General features: G+C 30.3%; 3 protein-coding genes and 1 non-coding gene across 5 annotated transcripts; 2 read left to right on the top strand and 2 right to left on the bottom strand.

Moving 5' to 3' along the window:
- Positions 1 to 30: 30 nt before the first annotated feature.
- On the bottom strand, positions 31 to 2,059 carry eIF3l (eukaryotic translation initiation factor 3 subunit L). Its single transcript, XM_015327652.2, has 3 exons — positions 1,899 to 2,059; positions 352 to 1,812; positions 31 to 228 (listed from the first exon to the last, which is right to left on the bottom strand). The coding sequence occupies exons 1-3, from the start codon at positions 1,917 to 1,919 to the stop codon at positions 94 to 96; spliced, it is 1,617 nt and encodes a 538-aa protein (XP_015183138.1). The 5' UTR covers positions 1,920 to 2,059; the 3' UTR covers positions 31 to 93.
- Positions 2,060 to 2,229: 170 nt separating this feature from the next.
- Positions 2,230 to 8,463, top strand: Grip163 (gamma-tubulin complex component 6). Of its 2 annotated transcripts, XM_015327647.2 has the most exons (15): positions 2,230 to 2,541; positions 2,632 to 2,843; positions 2,927 to 3,165; positions 3,248 to 3,335; positions 3,419 to 3,748; positions 3,829 to 3,939; positions 4,030 to 4,200; positions 4,304 to 4,599; positions 4,679 to 4,898; positions 4,997 to 5,228; positions 5,304 to 5,496; positions 5,602 to 7,156; positions 7,237 to 7,446; positions 7,548 to 7,720; positions 7,836 to 8,463. In XM_015327647.2, exons 1-15 carry the CDS (start codon positions 2,343 to 2,345, stop codon positions 8,131 to 8,133), a joined length of 4,527 nt encoding a protein of 1,508 aa, XP_015183133.2. In that variant the 5' UTR covers positions 2,230 to 2,342; the 3' UTR covers positions 8,134 to 8,463. The 2 variants fall into 2 exon arrangements, with proteins under 2 accessions (XP_015183133.2, XP_089035152.1); XM_089179026.1 differs by lacking the exons at positions 2,230 to 2,541; positions 2,632 to 2,843 and having other exon boundaries at positions 3,132 to 3,165; positions 3,423 to 3,748.
- Positions 8,385 to 12,740, bottom strand: IleRS-m (Isoleucyl-tRNA synthetase, mitochondrial). Its single transcript, XM_015327650.2, has 15 exons — positions 12,481 to 12,740; positions 12,260 to 12,382; positions 11,978 to 12,137; positions 11,695 to 11,899; positions 11,294 to 11,598; positions 11,054 to 11,220; positions 10,723 to 10,959; positions 10,453 to 10,625; positions 10,230 to 10,368; positions 9,980 to 10,137; positions 9,732 to 9,887; positions 9,427 to 9,643; positions 9,048 to 9,306; positions 8,774 to 8,955; positions 8,385 to 8,691 (listed from the first exon to the last, which is right to left on the bottom strand). The coding sequence occupies exons 1-15, from the start codon at positions 12,703 to 12,705 to the stop codon at positions 8,455 to 8,457; spliced, it is 2,943 nt and encodes a 980-aa protein (XP_015183136.2). The 5' UTR covers positions 12,706 to 12,740; the 3' UTR covers positions 8,385 to 8,454.
- A 463-nt stretch (positions 12,741 to 13,203) lies between these two features.
- On the top strand, positions 13,204 to 13,276 carry TRNAR-CCU (transfer RNA arginine (anticodon CCU)). The gene has a single exon. It is a non-coding gene; the product is annotated as a tRNA-Arg (tRNA).
- Positions 13,277 to 13,477: the final 201 nt, after the last annotated feature.

Raw genomic sequence — 13,477 nt, 5'->3', positions numbered from 1 at the left:
ATATAAGAATTAATAACAAAAGTACATATATTTTCTTTATTATGACATTTTATTATCCTTCTTACTTTTCCATATAATGAATTGTTGTTGTAATTAAATTTTGATGTGATGTAATTTGCGATTTAATTCTTCAAATTTTAAAATTTTACGGATGAAAAAATCTCCATATCTATGTGCTACCTTTGTATCCGCAATGTGAATCATGTCGTGATCTATATAGAAATCCAACTGTAAAAATATTTATTTATATCATTATTAAATTGCTAACTATTATATTACTTCATAGATTTCGCGTGCATTCGCGTGCATTCGCGTGCATTCGCGTGCATTAATAAAAAAATATGAATATACCTCAGAGCCGGATTGAAATTTGCCATCTAATCCCGATGCACCTTTTGTCCAGACAATATTTTTCATCTTATGTTTGAAACATAACAAATGAATGGTCAGCATGTTAACTTCTTTATCCAAATCCCAGCTATCGTCTTGCCTAGTGGCACTGCCCATGAAAGTAGCTAATTTGCTTAAAGGTAAAGTCGTATATAATTTCAAATAAGAACGTATTGTAGGTAACATTTTTTGTTGCACGACTTCATCCATAAACACTTGAGTTTGATGTCTAATGGCTTCTCTAACATAGTCTTCATGCAAATTATCAGGATTAGATGGTGTCAAAGATAAAAATCTAGGACACGCGAATAAGAAACACGATTCAAATTCAGTAAGATCTCCATATTGCATTTTATACATCTTTTCGTGATAATTTTTATCCCTCAATGCTTGCTGCAAACCTTCATCTATACACTGCGGATGAAGAACGAGACAAATAGCCAGGAGATGATACATTTGTTCCGTTTGCTTATTAATTTGATCATTTTGATAACTTCGTGTTGCAAACAATTGTTTGGTGCGTTGAATATAAAGTAAAATACCAGAGAAGGTTCTAATGGCATCTGCGTATCTACGCATCATCATATAAGCAAATCCAACGTAATAAGCAGTTGATATTTGACAACCTGGTACATGAGAGTAAGCACTTTTTTTATACAGCTCGACGTTTTCTAAAACTTTAATTGCCTGATAGTAATCTCCCAATAAAGAATGTAATCTTAAAAGACCAACGAGGGAGAAATAGCCCAACATCTTGTACAACGAGTGTTTGCCAAAGATTCCTGCTACAGAATCGGGATCCCCTCCGCTCGCATATACTTCCAATTGTCTCTTTATATTTGACTTTTCTACTAAATAATGAAGAACGTTTAAAACGCACAGAACATCCCATATTTTACTGTTGGCATTTAAATTTTCTATTTCATCGGGCGTTTTGTTGGATAAATTTGCACGGTATTGCGTGAACGATTGAAATTGGTAAACAAATTCATCAATAAGCTCCCACAACCATTGATCGGGCAATTCCAATTGAACGGGTGTATCTGGAGATACTATGTAATTAAATAAATCGCAGTAATTATAGAAAGATGCAAAACGTTGTTCCAACGTTGGTCCTTGCATTCTAGCATAGATATGACGATAATAAAGTTCCTTATAAAGAATTAGAAATACTAAATCATTGTCAACGATGTGAGCAATGCTCGATGCATCCGGCCAAGATGATTTATCAAACAATTGTTCCGAAATCTTTGGAAAGGATGACTCGTATAAATTTTGAATTTCAAAAATCATTCCTTCGTTAATGCAATTTCTCAAATAGACGAGAAACTTTCGTACCACTTCGGGTACTTGACGATAGCTTAATCTATCGTATGGCTCGGTGTGTACATCCGCCGGTCCATATTCGTCATAGGGTTCGTACTAAAAATCACATTCAATACAAAATCAAAACAAAATCAAAACAAAATAACAACAAGTTATTATTTCTTCTGACTATTTATTTTTACCTCATTATAATCCTCGTACATAATGTCAAAGAAGAGTAGCAAAGTAGTCCAAGAAGATTATTCCAACACACGCGATTCTCTTAACCTTACCTTTCTCAGAAGGGGAACGACGAACGTTCTTTTTCAATGACCAAGAACTATAAGAAGATTTCTAACTCTGCTACATTTGTCCGTTTGGACAAAATAACATGATAACATGCACATATGTAGAGGGCACACTTGTTTTTTTTTTTTTTTTTTTTTTTATGTTTCTTGAGAAACAGCCTTAATATGCTCCTACATAACTGTACACACTGTGTATGGTTAGCTTGTCCAAAAATAACTAATATTATATTATTTATATTTGTTGTTGTGTGTGTGTGTGTTGTGTGTTGTATGAATGTGGAATAAGAGAAATGTCAGTTGTCACATTTTTTACTATAATTGTTGAGTATTGAGTTAATCATGAATTTGAAAAAAGAAAATTCAGACGTTTACCATCTTATAACAGAACTAAGTAAACAAATATTTCAAAAACAATGTGTGTCATTAGAACATCCATATCTAGTGCAAAGTGTTAATGATGTTGGTAAAATTAAGAAATTAAGAAGTAAAGCTTTTGAGATCCTATTAAATAAGAGCAAGATAACGCAACATGCCGATGGTATGGCCTCGATTATGGTTATTTACAATAACATTATATACATATTATATATTCTACATATTTTACATATTCTATATTGAACATTTGCAGAAGAGGAGACGAAGAAAGATCCTGTAATAGAGATATACAAGTATGCATTTGTATTAAAACTTAACATGAGACGCGTATCGGATGGTGTATTATTAGAAAACCTCCTGGATGATTTGAACGTTAACGATTTACAAACAGAAAGTATGGTATATTCGGTTTTGCAATTGCTTACGAAATTACTAAACTATCATAATGATCAAGAGCCTGATTTAGTAAGTTTATTATTGCCATTTGGTCAATGTATTTTCCATCTCTTACAATAGTACATTTTTTCATTCAAATCTTTCTATTGCAGAACATCTTTTACTACTCGAGTAGCAATCCTGCTTTATTGGAACCACTTCGAACGTTAGAAAATGTATCGCAATTTCCAATATATCCTATAGAAACATTTATATTATCGAATAAATTGGATGCCATGCTAGATATTCAAAAATGTTATATTATCCAACAAACAACTGCTAACTCCGTTAATAGATCATACTTATATAATCAGAATCTATTGAAATATTCGAATAAAGTAGAGTCTTCTAGGTAAAATCAAATGGTAACATAAAATCTACATATAATGATATATTTAAATAATAATAATAACGGAATATTAACGGAATTTTAGAACTGACATCGGTTGGTTTTCCATACCAAAGTGTATAACCGATTCCTGCTCCAGAGATACTATTTCATACTTTTTACCACAGACAATGGTAAGCGTTCGTTTAGTGATATACTACTAGTCATATAATACTACTACATTACATTTAATAAACATATTTGATTTTATAATTAGACAGACATGAATTATAATACAAATTATATGGATAAATGTGAAAAAGAAACCGAAGTAGAAGAGGATAATATGCCTAATATTACTGATTGCACATGGAGATTGTCCAATGAAAGCCTTCATAACGAAATTGTAAATGTTAAAGACTTCTACGAAGAGATATGGAATAGCATAGATATGAAAAATACTTTCATCTTCAATTATCATACATGGGAAACATTGGGAGAATTAGAATTTCCAAAGCAGTATCATTTTTTAACGGATACTCCAAATGCCATGTCCCATTTGACAAGAATAAAGGAGATTTGTATTTTGTTGCTACTTCCAAAAAGGGTAAGGGTAACATACATCTCTACCATCATAGCGTGTGATATGACGACGTGTGATATCTAATATAATTATTTCTCACGCAGGTTATCAATAATATAGATTTTCCAGAAGAAATCTCAACTAAAGAGTTTGTAAAGAATATTAAATTATTATTAATGGGAACAGAAAGCAAATCTTTTAAATATAACAACAAGGTAGGATGATATCAATTATTGGCATAGTTAATCAACTGGTAATAATGTATAATAATAATAATAATAATAATAATATAATTCATGATTTAGATGGGATTTTACATGTGTGAAAATATTGTTATTTATGGTATTGACAATGAAACATTGACCAATATTTGTCAAAGATTTCTATCTTGGGGTAATTGTTTCAAATACTTAACAAACTTGACTACACCAAATTCGCACGACGGAAAGTTGCTGCAAGAAGGTCTTATATTTAAGGTAAAGTACCTTTTAACGATATAAATAATATAATAATATAAACATTTTTGTATACATTGCACAAGTATATAACAAAAGTATTTTGTTTGTTTGATATTTTCAGGCAATGTGTACGAGTATCAAAGAAATACTTCTCCATTACAAAGCTGCTCTTCTGCGTATTTTTGAACATATTAACGAGCCTACAGGATTACTGAATGTTTTGAGTAAAATTCAACCGGTGGGTCTCTTATTAACAGAAGTAACTAAGCTCTGTCGATGCAGTAAGGAAAATGGAAAAATGGGTGAAAATAGCAATATTTTTGCTGTAGTTAACAAAATGATTACAAAAGTTACCCTTCCCAAAATCGCCTTTGTTTTGTATACCATTTTAAAATCCTGCTGTGAAGTTTATTTCCGGTATGTATACCTATTAATTAAATGTTCATTACATTTTTATTTCATTTCTTAGTAATTTTCTATAATTTTCATTATATAGATTTTTACAGAAATGGCTATTTGAAGGTATATGCCATGACATTTATGGTGAATTTATGATTAAAGAACATTCACAGTTTCTACGTAGCAAAGGTCCTAAATTTTGGACCAAAAGTTTTACCGTACATCACGAGTCGGTTCCAAGCTTTCTAACTCGGTTAACAGAATCTATATTACAGTGTGGCAAAGCAGTAAGACTTTTGAAAATCTGTGATCCTAAGGTAACACAACAAACAACAAACCCAAAGTAATCTCATTATTAACATCATTTACGTGTATGAAAATATTATTCTAATTATAGAACTCTCTATTAACGTAGAATCCCGTGTGCAATGTTTTTAATGCTTTCCAACCGGAATTAAAAGTATGCTTGAGTGTTACGATGTTACGCGAACAGTTGATCAAATGTAAAGAATATAAACGTAGAGGAGAAGAAGCTCTAGGTCGACCTATATCGCTTTCAGTGGCAATTCAGGATCAAAAAAATGCTGAAATAGAAAAGGCCAAATTAGTCATTAATGCGCAACAGGATACATTACTGAGAATCAAGAGTTAGTATTTCACTATTTAGTATCGTTGTTGTATTATATTGTATAAATTATTGTTGGGAATCATTATTTTCATAGGAGAGCAAGAAGAATTTTTGAAGACAACGATAGAAAACAAAAGAGAACTTTTAAAAGTACTAAAGGAGCAAGCTATTGAAGCTAATTTATATAAAGCAAAAGAAAAGGAAGCTGAAATGTTAACTGATAGATTACTTATGGAACAAAATAATCAGAGAGAAGAAGAATTATACAACAGAAATATCTCCGAACGGTAAAAGAAATATTATTTCTTATTTCATTATTATTCTTATACTGAGAACTTTCATATATCATAATTAATAGGGTGGCTGGATCATTATTCATTTATCTCTTCTAGTGCTTATTTACAAAAGTATTACACCGATCTTGATGCTACTATTCAGAAGCAACAGACGCGCATGCAGTGGTGTAACAAGAGAATGAAATATTTTGATGAAAGGGTAGCTGCATTAATGGAGGAAGATATATGGAAATGTACTCGTGTATCGAATGAACACGAAGTATTGCAGAATCTAAAAGACAATGAAACCGAGGGAAATATATATAATGTTCAACAACACGTTTTAAATAATAACGAGTCAAATACATTATCCGACAATATAGCGCAACAAGATGAAAATAGTAATTTTGAAGAAGTAGAACTTGTTGTAGAGATAGAAGCGTTAAAGTCATCAAATATCAATATTGTTATTCAGTCTGACGATGAGATGACAAGTACCTTAGCAAATATTCCTGATAATAAGAAGACAAATAAATCGTTTACGGTTATTTCGGATACACAGAGTAGAAATTTAGATACTCGTTTAGAAGATCCAACGAATATGAACAATATTTATAAACGTAATAATGAGAGAAGTAGTTTGCAAGAGTTTTTACGAAGCGAAGTATCCAAAGAATTACGATTGGAAAATGATGTTACAATTGGAAATAATAACGAGAACAAAATTGTAAAGAGACCTAAAATTCTGGAAATAGACAAATTTGATAACATGACAGAAGCGCAGCGTAATAAAATAAAAATGTTGAAACATGAATTTGGCGTAACGCCAAATAATAACAATCAATCGAATTTATTTTTTATGGAAAGAAGAACAATTCAAGATGATAATAAAAATTATGCGTCAAGTGATGATGTTACCAATAATACAGTTAACGATCAAACAAAATGCATCGATGCAATGGAAAGTATTAGACGGAATAGTAGTGAAATAGTAGTAGTTAAAACTAATAACGATAAGAATTCCAAGGATGAAATTGTTGGTCAAATCAATAATATTAACGAAATTGCACAAATTTCTTCCATCACGGATAATTTAGTATCGTCTGTAAATAGTCTTATGTCAAATTTACCAACTTTTGAAGACGTTTCTCCTTTAGATATCAATAGTTTGTCTTCGTCGTCAAACTCGAAATTAAATGGTGACATCTCTTCCGTATTTCCAGGATATTACAATGTCAACATTTCCACGCCCTCGACTTCAAATGATAACGTTAATTGTTCCGATTTTACATCATTAACTATAGCTGATGTTGAATTAATAGATAATACATCTCTGCAGGTTTATCTGGAAAAATCAATTATTATACCATTGCAGATACAAAGTCATATCGTTAACGATGCTCTTATTAAATATTTATTAAATGAGCATAATATGCTTTTACATTTGCAAAGTTTGAGAAGTTATTTCTTTTTATTAAATGGAGAATTTGCCAAATGCCTAACTAATTCTTTATACGCTCGTCTATACGAAATATCCGTACCAATAGAACTCTTCAATTCGGCCACTTTAACAAATGTATTGGAGCGAGCACTTATTAGTTCTTTCAGCAGCAATTACATGAATTCGGAATTGCTTAGCCTTTCAGCCATTGATATACCGATGCAATTACATGTACGTTTCAATATTCTACAATTAGGGAGGATATGATGTAACGTTTAACATGTTAAATGTTATTTTTTTTATTATCGCAGATTTCTGATCCTTATGCTTTGGATTGTCTGTGCCTTAGTTACAAAATTTCATGGCCTTTGAATATTATCTTGGACGACGCAGTGATGCTACAATACAGTAAGGTGTTTAAATTTTTATTGATGATTGGTAGAGTACTCTGGGTATTGCAAGAAGATTTTCGTATGATGAGAGTTGAACAAAAAGCATCCATGTCGGAACAATATCATAAGGTATTTATCACTCTTCTTCTTACACTTTCATATTACTTATTACTATTTTTAATTACCTTCTTTTCTATCTCCTTTTAATTTCTTCATTTCTTATTTGATAGCTTCAACTGTACAGACATTCGATGACACAGTTTGTCAGTGCACTTCATAATTATATAACTTGTAGCGTATTACATGCAAGTTGGATCGAATTTGAGAAAGATTTGTGTAACTCTTTGACTCTGGATCAAGTGAGATTTTCACATGTAAATTATATTAAAAGAATTTTATCAAGGTAAATCTATAAACTTCTCCGTGATGAACATATTTTATATATATATATATATATATATATATGTATGTATATGAGAGATACGAAGTAATAGGAATGCTTATTAAATCATTTGCAGGTGTATTCTTAATACTCGTGGAGAAAAAATGCGAACATGTTTGGGTAACATTTGTAAAGTTATATTAAAATTTCACAACCGATTAAGATCTCAAAACTGGATTTTTAATTCAGAAGGTTACACTCATCCTAATTTTAACAAATTAGAACAAATGTATGAGGTTTTCTGTGAATTACGTACGTATCTATCTCGTATAGCTCATAAATTAACTATCAGCGGATATCAGCCGCATTTAATACATTTTCTTAATACTTTAAATATAAATTATATGTACGATTTAACAGAAAAGTCATCCTAGTTTTAGATTGTTAAAAAATCATTTCCATTAAATAAATACAATTACTGTGATCTTTGGATATCGTTTGCAACGATAACAAATAATCGCACTTGTATACTTATTTCATACTTTCTTTTTCTCTCTTATATATTATATATTATCTTTATTTATGTATCTATGTACATAAATATGTTTAGTAGAAAATAACGTTATCGTAAATAACGATTGTTCCTGCTAGAGAGTAATTTATTTACTTAATCTTTCTGTAAAGATATCTTTAAATACATTTATTGTTATTCACATACACCACTATTGTACTTTATAAGAGAATAATAAGATTATTCAAGTAAATGCCGTTGCTGAGATATTGTTTCTATCGAGTATATTAATACAACGTTCACATATTTCAGTTCCGTCATTTTCAGGATGTCTTCGACAACGTTTACATAGTTGTTTATCTATAGAATTTAAATGAATTTGCGTTTCAGTAAGAGTATCATTTTCTATAAGAGTTATTTGTGAAACTTGTAAAATATCACATAGTTCGGAAAAAGAAGATTCCTTTTCTTTTTGAAGAATCTACAAAAGCGCAAGTATCATCGAAATTATTAATAAAATGATAATACATAACTAATTGATAATACTTACGGGTGGTACTTACCGATAATAATTGATAATCTTGTTTAGTACTCATTATTGTAGTCGCTAATTCCCACGTATTACGAGTTGCGAGTTTATTAACTTTACTTCTTAAACATAATGCAGCTTCTATACATTCAATGCTTTGCGATTGATTCCAACTTTCTGGTATGGTATAACTTGTATAATGAAGTGGTATGTATTCTATAATAGTAATAAAGCAAAATTGCATTTATTTGACAACAATAAGAAACAAGTTAATAATATTAGAGAGATTATATTAGAGATTTGTTTACCAGTATTGGCATTTTTAGTGCGATGTAACCAAGCTTCTTCTGCTAAATGAGGTACAATTGGTGCAATACTTCTCAATACAACAGTCAGTATTGCATCTATAACTTGGATAGTAGCAGCACGATATGCTGATGTTATTGGATCACAATAAAGCTTATCTTTATTTAAATGACAATATATTGACGACACGTCGTTTGTCGTCCAATTTTTGACCAGTCTACATACGTTATGATATTGATAATTATCATAGAGATTCTGTATCTAGACAAAAATCAATCAAATTGATTTCTCTTTCAATTATTTTCAACAAAAAGTGTATTGTATTTCTTTCTTTCTTTCTTTCTTTCTTTCTTTTCTCCATCTTTCTTTTTAGATACTTACTTGTTTATTATAATGATATATGCTATGTAGCATGTACCAATCAAGATGCAGGAACTTTGGATCTATTACTAATTTGGATTCTGCATTAGAATTTAGAACGCCCAACAAGAAACGTAATATTAATCTAAGTTTTTCTATAGATTCTTTACTTTCTTGCAATATTTCTTGCGTTACACGTATTTGAGTGTGTTGACAACCATGACTACTGACCCACCATCTAACAAAAGTATAACAAAAAATGATATTAAAATGATATTGGATGAAATTCAAAATATATACACAATATCAAAGTATTGTTTCATTACCTTAATGTATCAACTCCGCATGCATTTTTTTCTGAGCCACTTTTATCACTCTTCTTACTACCCTTTGTAATATCATCCGGATGTATAATATTACCTTGTGACTTGGACATTTTAGCAGCATTCTCATCTACCACGAATCCATGTACGAACAATGAACTTTAAACGTTAGAAACATTATATACAACATGTATATCCATAAATGTTATTACAATTAGCTATAATTATTATGTCATTTTAACTCTACATACTTGTACGGAGAAGAGTTCTGAAGTGCAACGGAAGTTAACAAAGAGGACTGAAACCAGCCAGTAAGTTGATCTTGTCCTTCCAAATATAAATCTGCCTTTTTTTCTGGTAAAATTGCAGACCACGAAATGCCACTATCAAACCAAATATCCATAATATCCTGTAACATTCGGAAAATGGCAAATAAAAGGATAATTATAATGTTATCATAATTATAGCTTTAATAAATAATATTTGTCTTCTCGTACTTACTTCACCCTTCTTCAAATTACTTTTATCGAGTTTAAATTTGTTCAAAATTTCTTCTCCTACTAATTCTTCCGTTGACCATTTCCACCAACAATCTATGCCATTTTTTTCTATAAGATCACATAGTCTATTTATCCATTCTCTATAAGCGAGAGATTAAGTAATCAGATGATAACATATATATATATATAAAAGTGATATTATTACACACACGTGGAATCATTACCTATTCGTAAATACTTGTCCAGTATTTTTGAAATACAAAGCAGGAATAGGTGTTCCCCAAGATCGTTGCCGAGAAATACACCAAAAGGGTCGTTTCATAATTTGCGCATACAAGCTATTTAGAAAGGGCAATCGGTTTTTTTCTGGAAATATTTCTATGCTATCCAACATTTCCTAATAATAACAATGACAATTTTCATTACAAGTTTAATATTTGTAATGCTTTAAAGCTTTATTAGGTAAACACAAAAAAACCAAATCCATAACTTACGAGAGCTTTTGTTTTAATGGAATTAATATCGACGAACCATTGATGACTTGCTCGAATAATAACTGGCTTCTTTGTTCGCCAATCATATGGATAACTGTGCTTAATAAACTCAATATGTACAATGTCTTGGTTCAAATGTTGTAAAACTTTTTCAGTGCCTTCGTCTAAAACTTTCAAACCTGCAAATTCAATACCAGCCGCTTCCGTATATCGACCATTTTGATCAACTACGGATAGCTGATAAGATAGTGATCAAAGTTAGTTAACAATGAATCTTCTTAATTATTGCCTTCTACAGCATTTCTTCTTGAAATACATGCTCTATTCTTACAACTGGTATGTTATATCGAAGCGCGAGAAGAAAATCTTCGGGACCGTGTGCAGGAGCTGTATGTACTAATCCAGTACCAAGATTCATTGTAACATGTTCTCCTGGTAAAAATGGTAGACTTTCTTTTCTGATCGGATGTAAATACTTGGCATTGCTCAATTCATTTCCTACAATAAAATACACTAATTATAGCTTATTTTTTTTCTTCATTTATTTCTAGTCTGTAGAAATAATGTTTACCATTAATGCTTGCTATCGACTTTAAATGACCAATTTTCAATTCAATATCTTTCACCAATGCTTCGGCAATAATGTAAAAATTCCCATGAGAGTCTTGCACCAAACAATATTCAGAATTAGCAGAAAATGCTAATGCTTGATTAGCTACTAATGTCCAAGGGGTAGTTGTCCATGCGAGCGCATATATCGTATTATTAGTAAATCTTTTCAACTTCAATGGTACGTCGCACATTTGTAAACGAATAATGGCACATTTGCTTTCGTGTTTTTCATTATACATCAATTCAGCTTCTGCTAAGGCTGTTCTGTGAAAAATAAACATTGTTTATAATGTCAATGTTAATGATTGTAATAAATAAACTTAGACCTCCATTCGAGTAACTAAAAATAATTGATTATACCTAGAGGAAGGAGACCAATAGACTGGTTTAAAATCTCGAAAAATAAGCTTTTTCTCATACAAATTTATAAATTGTTGTAACTGATTTTGAATATATGAAGGTCGATTTGTAAAATAACATCCACTTTCCTTCCAATCAGCCATTATACCCCACGAAGAGAATACTTCTCTTTGTTTTATAATAGCATCTTCAGCAAATATACGTGCTAAAAATCAATTTTCGTGTAACATCAATTTTCTTAGTATCCTATATTGTATTATTAATACAAGGCGATATTATTTACCTTTATGTCGAATTTCTAAAGGATCTGACGTTTCGTTTTCAGTATTAAGGTTTTTAATCGCTTTAAGTTCAATTGGTAAACCATGACAATCCCAACCTGGTACATAATGTACTCGCTGACCTTTCATTATTTTATGTCGCAGAGTAATGTCTTTTAAAATCTGTCAATTTGCAAATGAATAATAATGGTATAATAATGGTATAATAATGGTATAATAATGAAAATATAGTCAATTTAGAAAATGCTTCATTTAAGAGGATCATCCATCGAAATAATGAAAACCTTATTGACTGCATGGCCCATGTGAAGATCCCCATTGGCATAAGGTGGTCCATCGTGCAAAACAAAATCCGGTCCTGCTAAATGTTCTCTTTGCCAATGATATAAATTTAAAAATCTACATTTCTATAAAAGTTTCAAATGTTAAGGTTTCTCTCATTCAAACAGTTATAAGAGTTATAATGTTGCTTATTAAAATAAAATAAAATAAAAACAATATTTACTTCTTGCAAATATTTATCCATATCCACTCGCTTTTTTCCACTTAGTCGTAATTGAAAGTCAGTTTTAGGTAATATAATAGTTTTGCTATATTTTTTATTATCTTTATCTTTAGCAGCATCGTGTAAAGTTTTCACCTGATTTTTGTATGACTTTGTTAATTTCAAAAAACAGAAATTACAATGTTTTGTCGGCACTCTTAGAGAATATAAATGTTTATACTGCATTTTCTTTCTAAATAAATGTCAATTGTATAATTATAAGATAGAAAACTTGGCTATTTGTTTCTTGCAAAAAAGGACAGAGGGCAGTAGTAACCCACTACTAAGAAGTTTCGCGCCAGATCACTAGATGTCAATGCTATCATGTAAACAAAACAATATCAAACACGTGGGTGACTGTAACAGTCAAATCCTATCAAATTTCTTTATATTATTCTTTAATTCTGACGGCGTATTTTTTTCATAGAAAATTTATCTCTTAACAATATATATTATGTATAATATAATTATCATTTTATATATATATATTTTCTAACTTTTAAAACATTATAACGAAAAGCATTTTGTCATAAAATATTTTACCTTGTATTTGATTGTGTTTAAATATAACCTATTGTATACTGTTATTACGAAATAAATGGATAATTAATTAATGTTTTTACAATATTTATTAAAATTTGATTTCCACCACAATTTATATTAATAATTGTTTGAAAGTTGTAAGCCCCTGTGGCCTAATGGATAAGGCATCGGTCTCCTAAACCGGGGATTGTGGGTTCGAGTCCCACCAGGGGTATAAACATATTTTTTTTTCATTCTTTCTTTTAGTATTATCAACAAATTAACAAAAGATATGTTTTTTAATCTCTTATTACAGGTGTGCAATTAAGTGAGAACTGTCATTGCATATATATATATAATAATTAACAAATATTTAGTCCCAGTGTTAAATAATTTTTCACATAAAAGATTAAGTATATTTATAAAAGCACATAAT

This window comes from Polistes dominula, unplaced genomic scaffold, assembly GCF_049000335.1.
Source record: "Polistes dominula isolate Pdom_NZ unplaced genomic scaffold, Pdom_raw_medaka contig_37, whole genome shotgun sequence".
NCBI classification, from domain to species: domain Eukaryota; kingdom Metazoa; phylum Arthropoda; class Insecta; order Hymenoptera; family Vespidae; genus Polistes; species Polistes dominula.
Note: the sequence above shows the minus strand (reverse complement) of the source record. Positions and strands in the feature narration are given on the sequence as shown.